General features: G+C 31.9%; 3 protein-coding genes across 3 annotated transcripts; 1 reads left to right on the top strand and 2 right to left on the bottom strand.

The window, feature by feature from the left end:
• Positions 1-6,059: 6,059 nt before the first annotated feature.
• Positions 6,060-7,607, top strand: LOC104701388 (uncharacterized). The gene is made up of 2 exons (XM_019227685.2): positions 6,060-6,432; positions 7,203-7,607. Exons 1-2 carry the CDS (start codon positions 6,328-6,330, stop codon positions 7,287-7,289), a joined length of 192 nt encoding a protein of 63 aa, XP_019083230.1. The 5' UTR covers positions 6,060-6,327; the 3' UTR covers positions 7,290-7,607.
• Positions 7,608-7,646: 39 nt separating this feature from the next.
• On the bottom strand, positions 7,647-11,206 carry LOC104750585 (uncharacterized). The gene is made up of 13 exons (XM_010472402.3): positions 10,590-11,206; positions 10,161-10,258; positions 9,982-10,068; positions 9,776-9,905; positions 9,617-9,686; positions 9,350-9,531; positions 9,119-9,261; positions 8,842-9,033; positions 8,666-8,756; positions 8,425-8,593; positions 8,229-8,339; positions 8,050-8,146; positions 7,647-7,960 (listed from the first exon to the last, which is right to left on the bottom strand). Exons 1-13 carry the CDS (start codon positions 10,692-10,694, stop codon positions 7,897-7,899), a joined length of 1,539 nt encoding a protein of 512 aa, XP_010470704.1. The 5' UTR covers positions 10,695-11,206; the 3' UTR covers positions 7,647-7,896.
• A 3,572-nt stretch (positions 11,207-14,778) lies between these two features.
• On the bottom strand, positions 14,779-17,403 carry LOC104750584 (protein terminal ear1-like). The gene is made up of 5 exons (XM_010472401.3): positions 16,640-17,403; positions 16,107-16,554; positions 15,724-15,846; positions 15,466-15,607; positions 14,779-15,375 (listed from the first exon to the last, which is right to left on the bottom strand). Exons 1-5 carry the CDS (start codon positions 17,226-17,228, stop codon positions 15,085-15,087), a joined length of 1,593 nt encoding a protein of 530 aa, XP_010470703.2. The 5' UTR covers positions 17,229-17,403; the 3' UTR covers positions 14,779-15,084.
• Positions 17,404-23,041: the final 5,638 nt, after the last annotated feature.

Raw genomic sequence — 23,041 nt, 5'->3', positions numbered from 1 at the left:
TTTGCCCAGGCCTACGTGCGATGTCAAATTGTCAGAGAAAATTGTTCATATTTTTCTCATGTTCTTCAACTTTATATTTTTTTTTCTGGACACAAACGCACCTCATTTATTGATTGTATACACAAATACATGATTTGCATCCATCTATTTTTTTGTGGTGGAATAGTAGAGACAAAGGTCTCCTTTAATTTATTAATAAAATTGATGAAATCTTAAACTTGTTTTTACCTTTTTATCATTTTATAGAATTGTAGTTCTACTTGATAATATGCCTCCTGAGATATGTTACATAAATTATATATCACTTTTTGTATAAAACAAATTGTATCTTAATCTTGTTTTTACTATTTATCATGTTCTTAAATCTTAAACTTGTTTTTACTATTTTATCATGTTATATAATTGTATCTTACTAGGATTTACCATGGTACACCACGGAATAATTATTTTATTTATAATAATTTTTTTAGCGGTATTTCATTTAGTAATAAAATTATATATTTCTAATTTTTTTTTAATATATTTAAACGGTGATACAATTATTCTTAAAGTATTTTTATCAGGATAAAACACTAAAATTATGAATTATAACTGTTTGTATAATGTATAATTAATCAGAATAATATTTTTTATTTATTTAAAATAATACTATTATTTTTTTTGTTTGATATATAATTATTTAATTCAACTGATTTTTTATTTTTCAGTGTATACAGTTTAATGATTGATTTTTCTATTTTTATTTTATTTTTGGACACATATATAGAAAAGAAATTTGCTATTAATAAGAAATTTAAGTAGAATTAATTAGTTTCTATAAAAAAAAGTGATTTTATCAATTTACCATATTTTACTTATTGCTTTTAGTGTAATTTTGTAGGGACTAAATTTTCAAATAAGCAAAATTAAAAGGGTAGAACCCAAAACGTACTTAAAAAATGTATATATAGATATTGTTGGCTACTTATTTTGTATATTTAATATTTAAAAACATTTGAAAACTTTAACAATTGAAGATCATTACAACTCTGAAATTAGAAACAAGGCTCGTGTTTAGTTTGCAAATTATGTTTTTTTATGGTAGACAGTAACCGTCATCAAATAACGCTGTTGTGGAATTGTTTTGAGAATATCTCCCTTTGTCTCATCATTTGGCTATTTCGATATTCCATTCACTAAAGTAAAAGATCATATTGTCAAATGAACTGTGTATCTTCATCGTCTTAGCTTCTTCGTAAACAAACATAAGACTACCAATCTAAAAGGGACTTCAAACTCCTAACAAATATATGCCTCTAGAGACAGCAATGCATATATTTTGTATATTCATCTTCATTTTTTTTATCTTTTTCATATTTACAGATCCGCATTAGTAAAAACAGTATAATATCTTATCAGGAAAAAAAAGTATCTTAAAACATCGCTCACCCCAAAAGTAATAGATCATCTTGAGATACGAGGTGGTTTAATCTATAATATAAACTTCGGCGGGCGTTTTGTCAAAGACAAAAGATATTGAAACCTTCCACGAGGTGGTTTATTTTGGATGAGGTGGTTTCTTTTGAATAAGACACCACCACAACTCTCTTCGTACAAGCAGCGGAAAGCACGACCATGTACTTCATGCCTCAGGATCCTCTAGCTTATGAATCAATGCAATATATGTGGCCAAATACATGACATGATTAGCATCACCTCTTCTTCCTAATCTGTCTATGATACTAATATAGATAATAGGAGATCAATGTGATTTACTATTCGATTCATTGCGTTTTAAAATCGTTAAATAGTATTTATCTTTTTGCAATCAGAATAAACTCAATTGATAAGTTATCACGAATCCAAATTTGAAAATGAGTTCAAACCGCTCAAAACAATCTAGGATTTAATTCCTTTATATAAATTATAAACTAGCATTTAAAACATTTACATACAATTAAATGAGGAATCGTCTCCAAAGTCCCTAAAACTAAATCGAAAATCTCAAAACTCCCCCGTCTAATTAAAATTTATTTTTGATTTATTTAAAATCCGAAAAATTGGTGTTTTACTCCCTTACCCTACAAAAATAAGAAAAATTACAAAGAAAACTAGGGTTTTATCCACCCACCCATAACAAAATCGGATCTAACCCAATCTCCTCTCTCTCTCCTCTTTCTAACTCGATTAAATCCCTAAATTAAAAGAGAAAATACAAACCGCTCTTTTTCTTCATCGTTTGTCTTCATACTTGATAACGAGGATGGTAAGAACAAGGTGGGGGAAAAAAAACACTAAGATCACACAAGTAGAAGAAGGAGAGGAAGATTCGCAAGCGGTGGTAAAAGAAGGAGGAGAGAAAGATTCAAAATCGGTGGTAAAAGAAGGGTTCAGAACCGTTGGTACAAGGAGGAGATAATCCGGTGGTAGAAAGAGGTTTTGAATCTGGTGGTTAAAGAAGAGGGAGAGAGGGATTCCAATGCGGTCGTAGAAGAAGGAGCTAACGAAGAATCCCTTTTTCCAGAATCAAGTAATCGAGATGAAGTTTAAGGAGATAACGAAGAATCCCTCTTTATGGAATCAAGTAGTTCGAGCTGGGAACAAACTCGAGAAGAAGTAGAAGCCGAAGTGAGAGCGAGACCATCGACTCAATGGTAAGTTTGGATTCGTATGAACATGTAAAATAAATAAAACTAGTTGGAATTGCTCTTGATGTCTCTCGGAATCAAATTTTTGTGGTATATAGAAGTATCACTACTAACTAGTATTTTGTTACACTGGAATAACTAGGTAGAACTAGTGTGTAAAATTAGAATAACTAGGTAGAACGAAGAGTCTTAATATGAATTTCTGAAAAAATATAACTTGATAATACTTGGTATAACTATTTGTTGCAGGAATCCTCCTCCTCGACACCACTATAGCTTCTTAGAATTTACTTCCCCTCGAGTGAGTACAACAAGAAAATCAAGTATCGACGAGGTGTAATATCCATGAGATGATGTTGGTACAAGACATTGGTAAGAAGAAAAAGAAGGGTGTTAAACCGACTGCCGTGGAGGAAGACACCAATAACCGTAGTAAAAGAGTCTTTACAAGGTCATGGACATGTAGAACTAATTTTGTGGGTGTTTGGATGTTCTTCTTATTTCTATTTGTAGAACTACTTATAAAACTTTGTTGGATTCATATTACTTTTTGGAATTTAGTTGTGTGCAACTGCAATTACTATGTAAAACTAATCTGTTTTTTTTTGTTTTGGATTTTGTCCTGTACAACTAGAAATATTAGGTAAAACTAATCTGGAATTTTGGGATTTTAGAAAATATGAGATTTTCAACATTTTTGATTTTTATGGGGAAAAAAATAAAAATAAAAATCCGAAATGTATTTCCACGTGTGTAATATGTGTGTTCACACCTAGTGTTCACACATAGTTTTACCCAATATAGTAGTTGTACCATACTTGTAAATAGTTCTACTTTTAGGTTTTTTCCATTTAATTAGTTTTACACACTCTTAAAATTATATTTTTTAGTTTTACAGTTGATTAAATTCTATTAACATATAATTACGAATGTTTTATGCATTCAAATGTTTAAAACAAATATTTATGCAACTTTTTCATCTTTAGTTGGTTATTATTTACAAACTGACCTTAAAAGTATAAGGAATATATTGTGTTGAGTCTTTCATAACAGCATAATTTTGTAACTTCTTTCTTATTACACATTGTAACATTTTTTCTAAAGTTTACGAAGACAGTAAGTATATTAAGTACTTTTCGTTTAGGTTTTGTTAAAAAAAACATAATTGTTATACATGTTTTTCCTCAGTTATACCAGTATTACCATGTTGCCAAAAAAACTAGTATATAAAAATTACATTATTGAAATCAGTTTGTAATTGAGAAATATGTGTCTTTGCAATCCTTCGAACTTGTAAACCACATTTACAGATTTTTATTGAACAAAAAATGGCATTAGGCCCGATTTTATCATCCTTTGAGTGGAAATTGTCATAATTCTTGTGTCTGCTCTCCGCACTTGCTTAAACAGCTCCGAAATAGTGATGACCTCCACAAACAAAATACACCTACGGTTCTCATTATCAATGGATGTTAGATTAGATAAACACATAGCTCCTTATCATCATAAATAGTAAATTGTTCATCATATCCCACATATGTCTTCAACATTAAACTATCCATGTGACCTTAACAATCTAAATGTATTTTGACATTGTTGCTCATTGTATCCTACAAATACAATACCAAAAAAAAAAAACTCAGTCTGTAATACTAGTTATACTACATTTATCAGTAGTACCAGTTTTACTACATTTACCATTAATACTACAAAAGCTCAAATTGGATGATTTTGGGTTCTATTCTACAATCTACTACAACTCAACCACTGAAATTCATTTGTTATCAATTTAAAGGCTCAATCGACCCATAAGCTATGGTAAACAGCCAATGTGAATTGCATAATTGCATAATTGCATAATTGCATAATCAAATCTATAAAACACCCAAGAGAAAAACCAATTCAATCAACTATTGTTAGATTATTTTGTTGAAGAAGGTATTTGGATTTTGAAGAAGAGCTCGATGCAGCTCCATAGTCGCGAAGAAGCGGCGGCGATGGAGAGCTCTGGCGATGAAACAGCAACGGTGGAGAGTTCCGGCGAAGAACGGCGGCGAGAGAGGAAGAGAGGATCGAGATCTATATTTTTTTCTTGTTTTTTGTTTTTAATTAAAAAATGAAAGAATAGAAGGAATGGTATTTTAGTCAGAACATATTTTTTTAAATAAGAAAGGGGTATAGAGAATAAAGAGGGAGATAAGAGATTTGTTTTACTCTAAGAGGGAGTTTTGAGATGTTTACTCCAATTAAATTATTTACATATAAACTAGGTTAAAACAGTCTTAAAAGTCCCTATAAATTTTTTACTAATCTCCTATCTCCTTCTCTATTCTTCATACCCCATCCCCTCTTTTTCAAACATATGTGTGAAGACGGTTTTACCCTCTTCATTTTCTGATTTATTTTTTTTAACCCAAAAAAAACAGAAACCAAAAAGAAAAAAAAATCAGCTCGACGTCTTCGATCTCTTCGGGTCCGCCGCCGGCGAGTATTCTATGATCGGAGCTCCATTGTTTTTTCTTCATTTTTTCGTTCTCCTTCAAAATGCAGGTGCGTTCTTCACATTAGAGTACCTTTTGATTGATTTTGTTTCTTGATTTGAAAATTTAAAAATTGAATTGGATTTGGATTGAAGATTGCTTAGCACATTGGGTGTTTTAAGGAGGTTTATGGGTCGATTGAGTTATCTAGTAGATAAGAAATGGATTTGGATTTTAGTGTTTGAATCGTAGTGAATTACAGAGATTGGATTAGAACCATTAGAACCCGAAACCATTTTGTTCGATTTTGATAGGAGAGAGAAGGTGGTGAAACTGGTAATACTGGTATATTTAGTAAAACTAGTAATACTGATTCATGTAGTACAACTAGTAAAACTAGTAGTCGTACTAATTAAGATTTTTTATATTTGTTGGTTTGGCAGGATAAAATGTGCGAGAACGTAAGCCTACGTTTTAAATTTGAAGGTCGTATGTATAGCATAATGTTCAAGAGGAATATAACATTGTTGATGTTAAAAGCAAAGATACACATGAAGATTGGGTTTGCTGAAAGTAACTTGAATTTGAAGTTGAGCTACAATCCATTAGTGGTAGAAACAGTAGAAACATCGGAACATTGTGAGCTTAATGATGATAAGAATGTTAATATTTATCTAGACTTTGTTAATTATGAGAAGCGAAGATGTATGTTGTTTGTAAATATCATTCCTTCTGAGTCTCAGCCTAAGCAAGTGCCCACAGTGCCCATAATGTCCACAATACCCACAGTACTCATAATGCCCACAGTATTCATAGTGGACCAAAATTCGGTTGATATGATTTTTGAAAAAGAAATGAAATCGCACCTAACGCAATTGTGGTCTTTAACATATTACTACTATATTTATTTATAAAAACCAGTTATCAAAAAGTCACACAATTCTATATCCGAATATAGGTAAGGCACGATCCGGATCCGGTTATCCTTGATTTTCCAGGATAAAGACACGTGGCATTTACTCGAGATAAATCCAGTCTGGAATTGTAAACACACACTTAGTTGTGTGTATCTTCCTGCACTAGATCTTTACCCCGTACCACCACCACCATCATCATCCCCCGATCTGCGACCCTTCTCTGTTCTGAGAAACGACGACGAGAAGAAGAAGAAGAAGAAGAAACTTATACGGCGAAAGAAGATTTAGCAGACGACTACAACAATGGTGAAGGTTTTGACCTATTTTGGCATGACATTGGCAGCTTTCGCCTTTTGGCAATCCATGGACAAAGTTCATGTGTGGATCGCTCTTCATCAAGACGAGAAGGTTCTTTGATTCTCTTTCCCTCTCTCTCTCTCTGTGAAATCTGAAACCTTTTTGTCATAATTTTGGATTCAATTGCATAAAAAGTTTTCGATTTTGAGCTAATGTGACACCGAATTTAGGAATTTAGGTCAAACCCTAGACTGATCTCGATTTTTGAGAAATGGGTTGTTTTGTGTTCGTTTCTCATTTTGTTGAAGATACACAAGTACATAGCCATGGAGTAATTGGTTTTTGTTCAGTGTCTTAGTGTTCTTCACTATCTGCAATTGTTGTTATAGCTTTACCATGATTAGCACTTTCTATGACTCAAATGCTTAGATTATGGAATGTTGGATTATAGAAGCTTCAATCTTTACTTGTATTCGTTTGCGCTTACTTTAATTTGTGATGGATTGTTCTGTGGAAGAAGCACAGATTGTGATAAGGGATAAGAAACAGCTCACTGATATGTTCTCCTCTCTAGCCAAACATTAGTAGTTGTTTTGAGAAGCGTTACCATGATTAGATTATGAAATGTTGGGTCATGGAGATGAACAGTTTCATTTGGCCTAGGGGTTTCGTTAGACGCCTTGTTAAAGATGTCATGATTTAGAAGCTAAGCTAAGCCTAACTTTTGTTTGATATGTTTGATTCAATTCGTGATTGTTTTTGCTGTGAGAAAGCACAAAGTAGAGACTGTGATTAGGGAAGTGAAAAAACAGCTCACTGATATGTTTTCTTCTTGGAATTAAGTAGTAGTATTCTGATTATAAAACTGTAACTATGTGCAGCAAGAAAGATTGGAGAAGGAAGCGGAGGTAAGGCGGGTTAGAGCAGAGCTGCTGCGGAAAGCTAGAGAGGAGGATCCTCTTGCCTGATCTTCTTCTTCTTCTTCGGGAATCATATCAGTTCACTTCTTCCTGCACATTTTGTCTTTACTGTTATGGACCGAAATTGAGTTTGCATAAAATGACATTCCCATATATGCTTCTGAATGTGGTCGGATGATGATGATGAATAATGGCGTTTTTGTTGCTCTTCTTAACTAATGAAATACTACAAGTGGGGACGTATCAGCATTTTGTTCTGGTTTTTTGTTTTCCTCTAACTTGTACTGTAACTATATGTCATGGATTCATGTTCATGTACAAGTCAAACAGATTTCAGATGTCTGATGACAGACAAGTTTGAGCTTAGTAAGAGCTAGTAATTAGTAAGAATGTGAATCATAAAACTAGCATATCATCCTCCATCAGTTTCCATTAGACCAAAAAACTAGACCAGTTACAATTAATCGATACCAATGTAACTAAACTGAACTGAACCAGAGGAGACAAAAAAAGAAGAATCAAAAGAGAGAATAGGAAATGAGTTAATGGCCTATTCTCATACTCCACTTTTCTTATACAATAGAAAGAAAAAATAAAGTTTCAAGGTTGTTCAGAAATGCTGAGCTTTGAGTTGGGACTGACTTGGTGCTGATTCTTATGCACCCGCATTGGCATTCTTTTCCTCATTTGCGCTCTTCTGTGCTTGAATCAGTTTCCTCCTACATAACAGAAGCAAACAAAAAAATCTTCATTTTAACAGTACAAAATCGGAATATTATGCTCTTGCCTCATTATGAGAATGACTTACCTCTTGTAAGAGATATAGTTCTCTATCTCTGGTTTCTGCTCAGGCTTAAAAGCTAACCATTTTTCATTTGGACATAAACTGTCAAATGTTCCTAGATCTGTGCATCAATAAGATTGAGATTAAATTACTAAACAAATTTGCATAACAAACATAAACTAAGAGTTTAGTAAAGTTCGAACCTTGAAGCAAAATATTTGGTTCTTCTTCATAGCACTTCAGTTTCCAGAGAACAAGACCATTTTCTTCCAACATGATTGGTTCAGTTCTACGTGCATCACATATAAGCATTGCTGCAAATGGATTTCATCATGTTAAAGAAACAAAAAATCTACTGGAAGATTTGTTAGACAATTAACAAAAAGGGTTTAGACTTACTTCCAGATGTCATGCCCTTTGCCTCCACCATTTCTTCATGAGCCTTTTTAGCTTCAGCTCTAATTTGAGACATAATTAAGTTATGCTCTTCAATGGACAAAGGAGCTCTGTTTTTCTCCATAATGGATTTGGCAACATCATCTTGCATCTTCAGTTTGAACTGCTTCTCCTATAAGACAAAACGAGCTTTTAAGCAGAAAGAGTTTAAAATTTAAACCAGCTTTGCAGATTTACAAAATACCTTTTCCTTTGCAGCTGCAGCCCTTTGTTTAGCTTCTTTGTCCTTTGCTTTCCACTCTGCATTCTGGTTGTTAATGCAATTCCTCATTGCCCTGGAAAATATTCACAAATACGTTAACTCATAACGAAGTATAAGCCACAAGAAAAGTTGATATTGGCATATAAAGATTCACATACAATGTGCTAAGTGATTCATCACATAAGAAATTGAGAAGCTTGAGCCTTCTTGATGCATTCATCTTCTCGTACTCAGCAATACCCGCTACAAAAGTTTCAGGTGGGAACTCATCGCTTGAAACTTCTGACTGCAATAGGATCTCTCCAATAGCAGTGAACCAACTGCTGTCAGTCTCACTTAGAGACAAAGACCTGTAATCAAATTCAAATGCATCAGACACATAAGCAGAAAACAAACATATGTGTACTTATGATGACAGTTGAAAATGACTCATACATCTCTCTATCCTGTGAAATTAAATCCAACAATTGGATCATCATCGGGATAATAGAACAGTATTGTTGTCTCCTTGAGTTACGCCCAGATATGAAAAGTTCACGGACAACAGTTTCAGCTTGTCCTTCCATCAAATCAAGAGCCTATTAGGAAATTCACAATGAAACAGACATGAGTAAACAATTACAGATCATAAGTTAGTAATGAAGCAATAGAGAGCAATTAACATACCTTTCCAAAGGCTGAGCAAAACTCAAAAAGCTGGAATACATTTCCAGCTTCTTCAGTTGGTATAACAATGCCTGACACAGAAGTCAAGCTTATACCCTGAGGAAGTTGAGCCTCAAATTGTATCTCCTCTTCTAGTGCTTTAGTGCTCTTGCCTACCACTTTCTTCTTCTCCTTGGTAATATCTGTTTCATAACCGTAAAAATCATTAGCCTCTCCTTTTTATAAGACAAGTAGACAATTTCCAAAACACAAAACTCAAATTCTCACCAGCTCCTTTAGTATCTTTCTCAAGAACAGAGTCACTGTTGTCACTACTGTCTTCCATAGAAGCAACATCCTGCAGAAACCATATTAATCAAGTAAGCATAATAAAACTCGGAAGCTAAAGATCACAAAAACAAGGATTTATGTAATTGTATACAGTACCAGTTTTGGCTTCTTCTGATAAGCAAAGTTATCAGGCCCCTCAGCTTCAAGAAGCTCAGAGACTGAAGCTAATCCACTGGCTTTAGCTTTGTGTGTCAATATCCCAGTGGGATTTAGCCCTCGTTTCTTCCTGTTAAATCCTCACAACCATTTTTAAAAAGCTCTCTTTAATTCATAAAGCTCAATCTCAAAGACATGTAATTTACCTGCAAAAACTGCAATTGCAGATGCCTCTGCACTGAGGACATATCCAACCTTCCAGCTTTGCTACTTCTTCTGCATTCTCACCATACCTATGATTCAATATCAAAAACACACACATAATAAGAACACATAACCTCAGGAACATCTGATGATACAAGAAAACACAAAACACAAAACAAACCTGTTTATTAAACACTTATGACAAAAATTAATGGTACATTGCTTGTCCTTCTTCATGCCCTTGCACGATGCAACAAAGTCCATCGTCTTCTGTCGACACTGCAAACAAAACAAGCCAACATTTGAATCTTAAAAAAAAAAGAAACTTTAATATCATATACTTAACAAAATCAAGTCTTTAGCCACAACAAACAAAACCAAGTCTTTCGCCACAACAAACAAACTCAATTCTAAAGCGAGAAACAAAATCAAGTCTTTAGCCACAGCAAACAAACTCAAGTCTAAAGCCACAAACAAAACCAAGTCTTTAGCCACAACAAACAAAATCAAATCTTTAACCATAAACCAAAAAGAAAATCAAGTCTTTAGCATAACCAACGAAAAACACACAAAATTTCAGAAAATCGTAGAGTCGTTCTAAGGGTTTCACCTGGTGACAGGTTTTGCCATTACTTGAATCATAGATCCTTCCTCCGATGACTCGTACACCGGGATTGGTGGTGCGCCTTGATTGTTTCTCACCCTTGATAGCCATAACAACGGGGAAAGTAAAGGTGAAAAAGGTTCGAAATTTGAGGAACAATAGAGAGTCTGAATAACAAAATCGATGCAGAAGAAGAATTTGAAAACAACCAAAGAAGCTCAATCTGGAGAGCAATGGAGCAACTTTAAGAAAATTTGGGAAATTGAATAGAGAAGATGAGAAAACCAAAAGTTAAGGAGTAGTGTGGGAATCTGAAAGGGTTTTTTCCCTCTTCTTTAATTGGGCTAAAATTTCAAATAGAGGGAAAAAAATATATTGAAAATGACCGCTGTGTAAAAAAAATTTAAGAGGTAGAAGAAACGAAATTGGAATGTTAAGGGTGTGAATAGTAAGAGCAGTCGGCCGTATAGTATACCCTTGTAAAAGCGGTCCATAGTTAGTCTGCTGCAGCCTTGGATCATACCGCTGCAACCTGCAAACAACGCTTCATGAATATTAAATAAAAAATAGTCTAATTCGCAGACAGATTTGTCTGCTTCAATTGCTGCAATCATTCACACTCTAATATTCTCTTTCTTCCGTTTGTTAGATTATAATCTCTCTTAGAGCATGTGCAATGCACATAGATTCACCAAGTCTCTCAAAAAATAGTACAGTATTTAATTACTTTTAATTTATTTAAATTATTTTTTTTAATTTTAAATAAAATAGAAATTTAAACTAATTATATAGTGACATGTGGACAAGAGAGTCTCTCAAGGGTTTTCAAAAGTTCTTAGTTGAGAATCGATTCTAAATCTCTCTCTTAATTTTTAATATTTCATTAATTTATTTTTGTGATAACTAATTTGAGAACCTTGCACTGCATTGCTCTTAGAATCTCCATCGTCTGTGTTTTTTTATACATGTTAATTTTTTTTGTAACACGCTACTTTCTCAATATTACACGTGATATCAGAAGATCTTTTTCTTTAACACATTGTTTTCTTGTATTCCATGTTATTTATTTATCAAGATTACATATGATTTCTTCCAAAGACATAACTTTTAATGTTAAAAACACATTGTTTCTCCAAATGATATACCTTTTTCAGTATGACATAATTTTTTTAATTAAATGTTTTCCATAAGTAACAATAAGTTGTTGTATCTTTGTATTTTGTTCGAGGGCAGTTTTGAATTTTTCCCTCTCTAAAAAAGATTAGTTACCTGTATTTTCTGACACATAGTCACAAGTAACAAGTGATAGCATAAGATCTTTCTGTTTAACATGTTGTTCTCTTGTATTACACATTATTTATTTATTAAATTTACATGTAATTTTTTTCGAAAACATAAATTTTAATGTGAAAAACATATTGTTTCTCCAAATGATATGCATTTTTTAGTATGATATGACTTTTTTAATTAAATACTATGTTTTTTACAAATAACAATAAATTGTTGTATCTTTGTCTTTTGTTTGACGGCAGTTTTGATTTTTTTCCTCTCTCAAAAAAATTAGTTACCTATATGGTCATTTTTTAATTCTTTTTTGAATCTGTAGTTATCTACTAATATTGCCCTTTAATTTATGATGTTTATTTTTTGTTTCATTCCTTAGCATTATAATATGTTCAATGTTTACAAGGAGTTGTAATAGTATATGAAAATGAATCTACATGATGTTATTCTTTAAAATTCAGCAATTCTCACAAATACCACCAAAAAAAGTTTTTTTCTTCAAATTTAGCACATTGTCTCTTAAATTGCAAAAACAGAATTATATTTCAAATTAAATTTTTAAAACTAAACCCTAAATTCTAAATACTAAATTCTATGTGCTTAAAACTACATTCTAAATATAGAGTCGGTGATTGGTACAAGCAAGTGAAGCTGGTGCCATAAAAATATGTTTTTAATCGGCCCCTTTTTTCACCAAAATATGTAGTCTGTTGGAAACCTACGCTAACTAAGGGCCGATTTAAATAAAACAAGGCGCAACCTCATCTTCCTCTGTTTTAAATTAAGAGAAAAAAAAAAGCATCCACTATTGTACTCAATATTAAATTATTAATCAATTATACTTTATCATATTTAATGCAGAACTACAATTGTTAATCTATTAATGTATTATCTCCTTTTTACACTTGATAATAATGATTTGATGGTTAGGTTTTTACTTTTTTATAACTGCGAAATTTGGAGTTTTGGTTGGCACACAAGGGCGGATCCACGTTGTACTAAACAGGGGCAGTTGCCACCGTCAATTTTTCTGAGATTAATGTTATTTTATAACAGTTTTGAATTATGCTCCTAGTAAATATATGTTAAATGTCTCTAGTACTCTGTTTATTCTATAACGTTTTTTTTAACTTATTATTTTTCTAATTCATACAAACACAAGTAAAAAGCCCAATTTATTTTATTTAATTTCTCATTACAAGCCCATATTTTTTAATAATACTGGGTTACGTACAAGTTATTAACCAAATTTTTAGAAAGTTAGTTTAAAAAGAAAACAAAAGTAGAGTTTTTCATTAAACTATACTTCAATTCCTAAAATCTTTTTTAGCTTTTTTCTCTTTTAATTCTAGTCAAATTTTGCCCCGGATAATCTTTTTTTCTAGATCCGCCACTGTTGGCACGTATATGTGTGTCGGGCTACTAGAACATGTAAATTGATTAGTATTTTCATTTGTTTTAGAAATCGCTAAGCGTTAGTCGGGCGGTTGGGATGGGCCTAACACCTATTGAGAAAATCGGAGATTAAACAGGAATTAATCGGAGACTAGTTTTATGATTATTTTATTAAATTAAAAATATATAGTACTTAATATATGTATAATTCTGTTTATGTGAAAAGAAAAATATCAAATATAATATAAAACTATAGTATTGTCTTTAAAATTACGATTAACACATAAAAACGTAATTTTTAAAAAAATTATAATTTTAATCAAAAGTTCGTACATTAGTTATTGTAAAACATCATAAACTCTTAATTTAAATATCTAAATAACAAAAATATATACAAAATTAATCGGTATATACAAAATTAAGCGGGAATTAGTTGGATTTTGCTGTATAATTGGATAATCGATGTTACACGGGGATTAGTCATTAATTGAGGCGAAAAGGACAAATATAGCGATTTACGGGGCGTAATCGGTGCTAGGTAAAGATTTTTAAAATAGAGGTATTTTGTCATGAATATTCAAACCTACCAAGTGAAGTTCATTTTTGAAATACAATCACTAGGATACGACCTCTTTGATAATTACCTCATTTTTGCTGTAGTAGTAACTAAATATCCGAATTATGCAACAAAATATAAATCTTCTTTCGTAGCTTATACATATTTAAGCTAACAATTTCTAAACGTCCACAATTAATTATATATTTTGCGGATATGACTGTAAAAACAATGAGTCGAAGGCATATATATGATTCTAGAATTATGTTGTGCTTGCAGTCTATGAGTTCATAATTTTGGTAAGGCCTTGATACTTAAAACGTTTTGGTGGTTCTAAGGCATAAGTGAATTTAATTGTATGCTTTAGAAGTTTCGAAGTTGCATGTTCAAGTCATAAACACTACTTAAAATATTGGAGAACGCTAACTCTTTAAAAAGAGTGGATAAAAATGACAAGCAAATTTCAGAATTAAGAAGTGTTGTGAAAATCGTGAAGCAAAACCGGCAAGGATTATGAAATTGTAAGTACGAGTACTTGTTTGAAATTTAATCATTCCCAAGAATCTGTAAAAGTCAACACTAACTGATTAAATCGAACAAGCAACCCAAATTTTAACCAAAAAAAAAGAGAAAAATGATTAAAACCTAGGAGTATAATAGTACTACTACTAGGCTACTAGCTAGTGATTAGAGATTTCATAGCATAATAGTCATTAAAATTGCAGTGTAATTTTTGTTTCCAAGTATTAAAGTAAAGTGACAAGAAAGGCTAAAAAAAAGAGCTTAACATGATGACTGTACTCTTTCATGTATGTATCATTATCAATATTAATGTGCAAATAATTAGTTACATTCTATTTACGAACAAAAATTATGTGTTTACGAACTAGATCTTAAACTGGTTAACCATAGTAATTGAGACATGGGAACAATAAAACAAAATGCAACCCCCTACAAAACAAAGTGAACGTACAACCATAATATTTTGAGGACAAAAAAGGTTCCTACACATTTGTACAACGTTAATTTTGTTTTCTAATACAAAAGAAAAAGTTGCCAAACATTTCAATACTAACCAAAAGATGTTTTACACATCCAAACAAAAAACCTAAAAACAAAAGATGAAGAGAGAGAGAGAGAACGAAGAACATGATGATGATAAGGCATTGGACACAGAGCTACACATATAGATCGCAGCCTAAAAGCCGAAACCATCATTAAATTTTCATCTCCTGTTTGTATTTTTTTTTCTCCCCTTACGTCATTTCAAACGCCGCCGCTTTCGATTCTCTCACCAAGACAACAACAACCATCACTTCCTACCATGTCCTTGTCGGACACAAACCCGTCTCGTCGTGAGTTATTACTATTACAGCTCTCTTCATCAGCCACTGGCTTAACATTAGTATTATCCGAAGAGTCAACAATGACCATAGGCTCCGTCAGCAGCCCCCCGTCACGTGGCGGAGAGAATAGAACCGGCATGTACTTGTTATGCTCCATCTCTACTCCTGGTAGTCTTGCGTTCTTGAAATGTTCCTTTAACGACTCAAGACCCTTTTTTAAAACACAAAAACAAAACAGCTTATATAAAACCAGAGATTAAGATTGAACCTTTATTGTTTACTTTTTTTTTTTACTTAATACCTGGATTCGAGCATAAGTGACCTCACAGATCTTTCTAGTGTTGAAAACTCCCCAATGTTGATTGTGAAAGGTCTTGTAAAGTCTCCACACTGCTTCTGGTGATGTCATGTTCACAAACCCATATCCCACATTGCATTTGTTGCTAAACACAAAACACCAAATTTTTTAATTATTAATCACTGATTTACTCTTTAGTCAAACAAAAGTGGCAGGAGGAAGAAAAGAGTGATGTGTATATAGCTGTATATAACACATTACCTGAAATCAATAGGGAGGTAGACAAAGTCATAAGAAGACATAGGAGTTTTGTTCCCTTCTTTGATTACCTTTTGGTTACACTCGTTACAATGTGTGTCCAACATTTTCAAAAACAGCCTCTGACTGTAAATGGAAACAATACTATAAAATTGACTAGTCGATATTTGTTAATCTCCAAGGGACCAGAACATATACAAAAATAGTAACATATGAAATACAAATGAGCTTCTCATTTACTAATATCCATTGGGTCTTGTTGACTTTTTGTCAACCCCAATAAGAAGAGAAAAGCATTTCCTCGTTTTAGAACAATATCATCAAGCACATGCCTATCACCATCACAAGTTTTAATGAAAAAGATGCATGCTTTTATTTTTACTTACGTGTACTTGTTTGGGATGTTCTTGATCATCACGGTGGTTCTTCTGTCTCTGTTCTCGCCTGCGGCGATAGCGTTTTCCCTTATCATGAAACGAGGATCATCAAAACTCTTCTTCATATGCTTCTCTTGCTTCTTCTTCTTCTTCTTCTTCTTCTTCTTATTGTTCCTCTGTTTTTGCTCGTACATTTGGTTACTATAGATCATCATCGTTGGTGGTGGATGATAGTGGCTGTGGTTGTTATCAAAGGTGAAGTTTTTATGGAAGCGTGAAGCGAGGAAGAGCTTTTTAGTTAAACCACCGGGACGGCTAAACTGGATAAACATTGGTTTACCGGAGATAAGTTTACCGTCCATCTCACGGAGAGCTCTTGCGGCGTCTCTAACGTCAAAGAACTCAACAAATCTCTGTTCTCTCTTGTACGGTGTCTCTCTCACTTGCTTCACTTCTCCTACAACATGATTTTTACAAAATTAACATAAAGTTTGAAACTTTACATAAAAAAAAAAATTGTGGTTTTTGTTAAAAACGTTTACCATAAGCTTGAAAAATGTGACGGAGGGTAGTGGAAGAGACGGTGGGTTCCAAGTTCATAACCACGAGCGTGCCTTGATTGTTTCCATCGGGAACAGCATTGAGTTGAGGAAACACGAAATGAGCCCAAACCGGTTGATTATAGACTTGTCCACGCGCCGCCGTGAAGTGGAGTTGATGTTGCATGTGACGGTAACGTATCTCATTGAAAGCTGTCTGCGAGGTTCTCAGGTTGTAGAAATGGACGGTCACGATCCCTTCGTCTGCTCTCTCCATTTGGACACCACGGACTTCGCCGAACAGTCCCATGTCTTGTCTTATAGATGACTCGGTGACGTTGCCAGTGACTGGAAACAGCATCAGGGCTCTGGTTGGTGCTACTGAAGTTAGTGGAAGAAGATGAGGTGGAGGGAGATGGAAAAAAGAAGGGTAAGACGGCGGCGGCGGAGGAGGAGGTGGAAGAGGGAAGTAGATTCTTGTCGGAATAAAGAAAGGGAATGGGTTTGGGTTTAGGTTTGTCGTCGCCGGTAAGAATTCCGGAGCTGTTGGGTTAAGGTTTGTTGGGTGACTGAAGGGTCCGGTGACTGACATGGTTTGGTTTGAAGGGAGAGAGAGAGGTTGTTTTGCCGGTGACCGGTGCTATGATGACTATGGGACGTTCGATCTTCTTCTGCTTCAGTGATCGTACTATTTCGTCTCTGTCTCTCTCTGCTAGCGCTTTATTTGGTGCAGAGGGGAGGGAGAGAGAGCAAAAAGTGGAATTTTTGGGTTTTGTTTTTATTCTGCAGAGTTTTGTAATTATTATTTTCCCAATTTTGAGTTTTTATTTTTTACCAACGCAACAAGTCAAGGTTCTTTAATCTGATGGTGATACTCACTAGTCCGAGAAATTTTACAGTTTTACCCTTGTGGAGGATTTCATTGCAGTGGACTGATTTGATGACCAGTAGATAAAGCGGTTAAGGATTTTATTTTCCGGTTAAGAAGAAAATAGTATAAGAGAAAAATGAATAAAAATGGCATCAGATGGCCTTCTTCATACATGATATGATGGTAATTGTATACATGTCGATATTTAGATATCCAAACAGAAATTTAGAATACCTAAATTTTCACTAATTTGGATTAATATCATTTTTTGTTATGGATATCGCATACAAATCTATTTTCAATTAAATATTTCGAAAAAAAATTATCCTACTATTCTATTAGATTAAATTATTTTTTTATAAACAGATGATTACTTTTTTTTTTTTTTTTGAGACAGATACAAAACCATTTTAAAATAGTCAAATCTAAATATGGTAATTCCGTCAAAGATAACAATTTACCAATGCAATTCATGAATTATGTATTTTTTAGTAGATATTTGTCTAATGTGACTGTTAGCATATATCTGATATTTTCAGCAATATATACTACTACAAATTGATCTTTTTACAAAACTATGGTGGATTTTAAGTAATATTTTCTCTATTTCTAAAAGATGGATGTTTCAATAGTTTCACACATATTAAAAAAGGTTAAACTTTTTATGTCTTAACTATTTCTCTCTAATACTATCTATATACAAAAAAAGAACATATTTGTTGTTTGATAAATTTAAAATTACTACAGAAATATACATTAGATTTTATAAATAGAACACAATTTCCGATTAATTGGGTATTAGGTAATAACCCGTGCTACAATACGGGACAAAACATTTTAATATAAATTTTAAATTCGTCAAATGACTAAGAATTATATTAATCCGGGTGTTATAGCACATGTGCGCTATTTTCATGTAAATTAATAAAATTCAAACTTAGACGTGTTTAGTTTGGAACGGGAAATACGTCTCGTCCTAACTCATCCCCTAGTGACCTGTTTTATCTTGTTTCATCTTCTCTCGTCTCATCTCGTCTCTCGTTGCATCATGTATTATTATAATGTTTTTTTCTGTTAAACAATTACTCGTTAGACAATATTTATTAAAAGAGATTGAGTAAGAAATTTAGACGGGATACCAGAGTTTTCCATTGATTATATTTTTTTAGTTAGTTGAAATGATCAAAAAAATATAATTTCAAAAACTATATCATTTTCTTCAAAAATACCAAAATTTTCTAAGTGCTCGTTCCAAAGTAGTTAATTACATGTTGCATAGTTAATCCTTATCCAAATTAGTGAAAGCGTCACATTTGAATTTATCTACCTATATTTTTTTATTTCGTATTTTTATCTAAAATTTATGTCCCTTTTTAAAAAATGTTCAATTTATTGTTTTTCATTATTCGACTTACCCGTTTCAGTTTATATATATTATTTATTGTCTTAATATCATAAATAGACTGGATTTTTCTCAAAATTTAATTATTGTTTTTTAAAGTATATGTACTTAATTAGTAAATTAAATTACTTCAAAAACAGTGGTAAAACATATATTAAGTTAAATAATAAACCCTTTTAGGGTCTTAAATTTTTTAATTGTATAATATTACTCAAATTTTTTTTGAAAATAGTTTGAGTACAATGTTTTCTGTTATATGAATAACCAATTTCTGTCATTTTCCACTATTTCTCATCGCAATACCATAAATAGACTGGAATTTTAATTATAGTTTAATTTACATGTTCTGTTATGGTATGAAATCATATGCGTAAACATTAATATGTTTCTGATTATATTAAGAGTATATTTATAAGAAAAAAAAATAATCTTATGATTAAAGATTTTCAATCCGTCTTTTGATTCGATTTCAGTTGAAATTATTTAGTGTTTTTTGGATCTTTTGATTCGATTTCGGTTGAAATTATTTAGTTTTTTTATGATATCCATAAAATACAAACACACCCAGTGTTTGTTAAAAATATTAAGTGATTTACTTATGTATTTTCAAACTAATCAAAATATTTTACATAGTTTGCTTAGAGGTGTTAAATCAGAATATCATATTTCACTTTGATTTTAGTTAGATTTTAGAACAGGAAACCCTTCTTGTCCCATCTTTTCACCTCTCGTCCTGTCGCTTTCCGTCACGTTTCGTATTGGCTAATATATTTGCATAGGCTGAAATTTTGTCGTTTTTATGCAAATTAAACGATTTAAACATTTTAAAAGATTGACATGTGGGATAAGATTTTTACATACATTCTAATTTTCCCCATAATGTACATTTTAAAGTGCCTTAAGGTAAAACTGTTAAACATGTCAAATATGTCATGCGTTCGCGTGAGTAAATAGTATATCTGCTTCATACCGTTTACGCTTACATATGAATAAATCGCTCTTGTTAATTTATAAAATATATTTGGAGCTAGAAAATAATACATAATTTTAAACATTAATACACATATTCTTTGAAAATAATTTAATTTGATAAGTACTGATATACACTACAAATTATTTAAATATTTTAAGACTTTATATTAGATAAATATATCTAATTATATTTTTGTGTTATATTTTTTAAAACTCACATACAACCTACAATTGAATACTATTTTTAATTTAAAAAATCGACATTGCATTAATTAAGAATGTAATGCATGCTAATTGTCCTTTTAATTTTTCTATTTTTTTAATATATTATCTAATTATAATATACTTGTTTTGTTAGTTTGTGATCCATGTGACTTGTGTTATTAGATTGATATTAAATTGTGATGATGGATGTGGCCCGTGGATTATATTGGTACAATGATCTAAAAGAGCGAATTAGCTTATTGTTGCTTAAAAATAATTTTATTTAATTAGTTCTGTTGGTGTTAGTATGCAATATAGTGATTATTTTGTGTTGATCATCGTTATCATTCCCTTTTTCGTATTAAGACAGCTGGTTAATAACTAAATATGTTAAAGTTGTAATATTATAATATGCAGTGTTAATTCATTGGGTAAATAATTTCCCAATTAAATATTTAAATTCTTTTTTTTTGAAAATTGAATGGCATAATTCATAAGTGGAATACTTATATTTCATTTCCAAATTTAATATTTATAATTTATGTGATAGACAAAAAAATGTAACAATGAATTTATGTAACGAAAACTCTTTGTATTCAAGTTAAAATATTCATCATTTTTCTCAAAAATGTTAAAATTATTATTTTGGAGTTCTAGTAATTGATTAAAAAAAAATCTTAAACGGTTTTAATACAGTTCTTTGTTAAGTTATATCAAGTTCAACTGAATTACATAAAATCCAAAACTAATTATTTTGAAATGAAAATGGGTCATGTTTATTAACAAATCTTGAATAGTATATGAGATCTTTTCGAATACCAACGAAGAGTTTACCTAACTATGAAGTTAAAAAAAAACCGAATATCTTCTACACCATTCAATATCCGATTTATCAATGTTGTGAAACAGATATATAATTTAGATTTGAAGAAATGTTACAAAAATATTCACAAAAATATACCATTTAAAAAGAGTTAATAAGTAAACAATAATGAAGTATAAAATATTCTCGACTTAAGTCATCTGAACTTGCCGTTAGAAAAGCAACGGGTGGGTTCCTTTGTGATACCAGTTGAGAATAGTGTCTTCACATCAAGTTCATACAAAGACCTCACTATCTAAGAACAGAGAACAGAGAAAGTTCAACAACACAAGCCAAAAGTTCTGATCTAGACAGTAACTGACCACAGCGTTAGTTAACACAACCAACTCAACCAGAGAACTGAAAAGAGAGTTCATTTCTCTGATGCTATATGGAGAAAAAAACTGTGTATCAAGATTAGCTAACCTGAAGATAAATGCTTGTGTCGTACTGGCTCTTTAGAGCATACTCGTTGTAGACGGATGCCAAAAATGTATAGTAACCTGCATGATGATGTGCTGAATAAGCGTCTAGCACGAATTACAAGTTTTCTTTGATGCAGCAACAGTTTCGCAATTGCATTACTTACAACAGACTATGTGCATGAAATCACTTCCACACTAAATTCCAAGGGAAGGATATATATAAGAGCCAAGAAATGTAACTTACAAAGATAAAGGTACAGATGTATGCACCCGTAGCAATTGGAACAGCCACAGCAGTAGCACCTTCAGGAAGAGAAGGCAGCTGATTTACACTAATCCCTATCAGCAAGAGCGCAAGTGCTTCCCACTACAACAAAAAATAAGAAATTAAATCCCATTGAATTGGAGGTAAGGAAGGTCAAATAGAATATGTGTGATACTATTTCTTAACTATTTCTCTCTAATACTATCTATATACAAAAAAGAACATATTTGTTGTTTGATAAACTTAAAATTACTACAGAAATATACATTAGATTTTATAAATAGAACACAGTTTCCGATTAATTGGGTATCATGATCCATGTATCATTTGTTCATATGTAGAACTTGTATTTGGGTGCGAATAGCTCGTATGTGTTCCCCATTTTCACCGCAAAAGTTCATGGGCCGATTTGTCGTGTCTCCCCATCTCAAATGCTAACTATCTACTAAATAATATGCGTATAGGTTTTCTAAGCAATGTGTATATATAGATAATTTCGTATTGTTTATGTTCCAATAGAAGTAGAGTGCTCTTGTAACAACTACATCCCTTCTCACGTAAAAACATCGTAGAAACCTGGAGTGATATTGGTCTAGTTAGCCGATGTAAAACAGTAAAAGCTCACTCTCTTAAACAATTACATTTTCGTTCTGGCCATATTAGCCTACTCTTGGCTTTTGTTTCATAGATTTGTATAAGATTTCATCAATCTCCTATATTATTTTGAGATATAGAATGAAAAAAACTATTCTTATTAATTCTCTTCTTACGTCGACGAGATTATAAATCTGAAGTCTTCAGACAGAGACTTACGGAAGTATAGTTTTAAATAAGTTCTATGTATTTTACTTAATTATATATTATTCATATAGTATCTAGTACTTAACATTCTTTGCCACCTATTTATAAATATAAGGAATTTGTTAGAAATACCTTTTTTTTTGTCATTTTCATTTTTGTTCACCTTTGATTTTTAACGACCATTTTACCCTTACATGAAAATATTTTAATCAATAAAATAAAAAACAATTCGCCACATTTTTCGCCAAAAAACATTTCAAAAAACTTTCCGCCAATTTTTTTTTGTCAAAACAAATTTGACAAAAAAAATCGACAAAAAAAAATTCCCGTCAAAAAAAACTTACAAAGTTATTATAAGGTTATAAACGATTTAAAAACCTTATAAAAGTCTTGTAAAACCTTATAAAAACTTTGTAAATGTCTTTTAAAAAGTTTTTTAAAAGTTTTTAAAATCGTTTACAAGGTTTTTATAATAATTTTTAAAGGTATAAATTTCAAAAATTTTGGCGGAAAAATCCAATTTCGTAATTTTGACAAGATTTTTTTTTTCAATTTTTGGCAGGAAATTTTTTCGATTTTGGCGGGAAAAAAATTCCATTTTTG

Source organism: Camelina sativa, chromosome 16 (assembly GCF_030686135.1).
Source record: "Camelina sativa cultivar CO46 ecotype springtype chromosome 16, ASM3068613v1".
Taxonomy (NCBI): domain Eukaryota; kingdom Viridiplantae; phylum Streptophyta; class Magnoliopsida; order Brassicales; family Brassicaceae; genus Camelina; species Camelina sativa.
The sequence above is the reverse complement of the archived record's forward strand: the minus strand, read 5'-3'. Positions and strand labels throughout refer to the sequence as shown.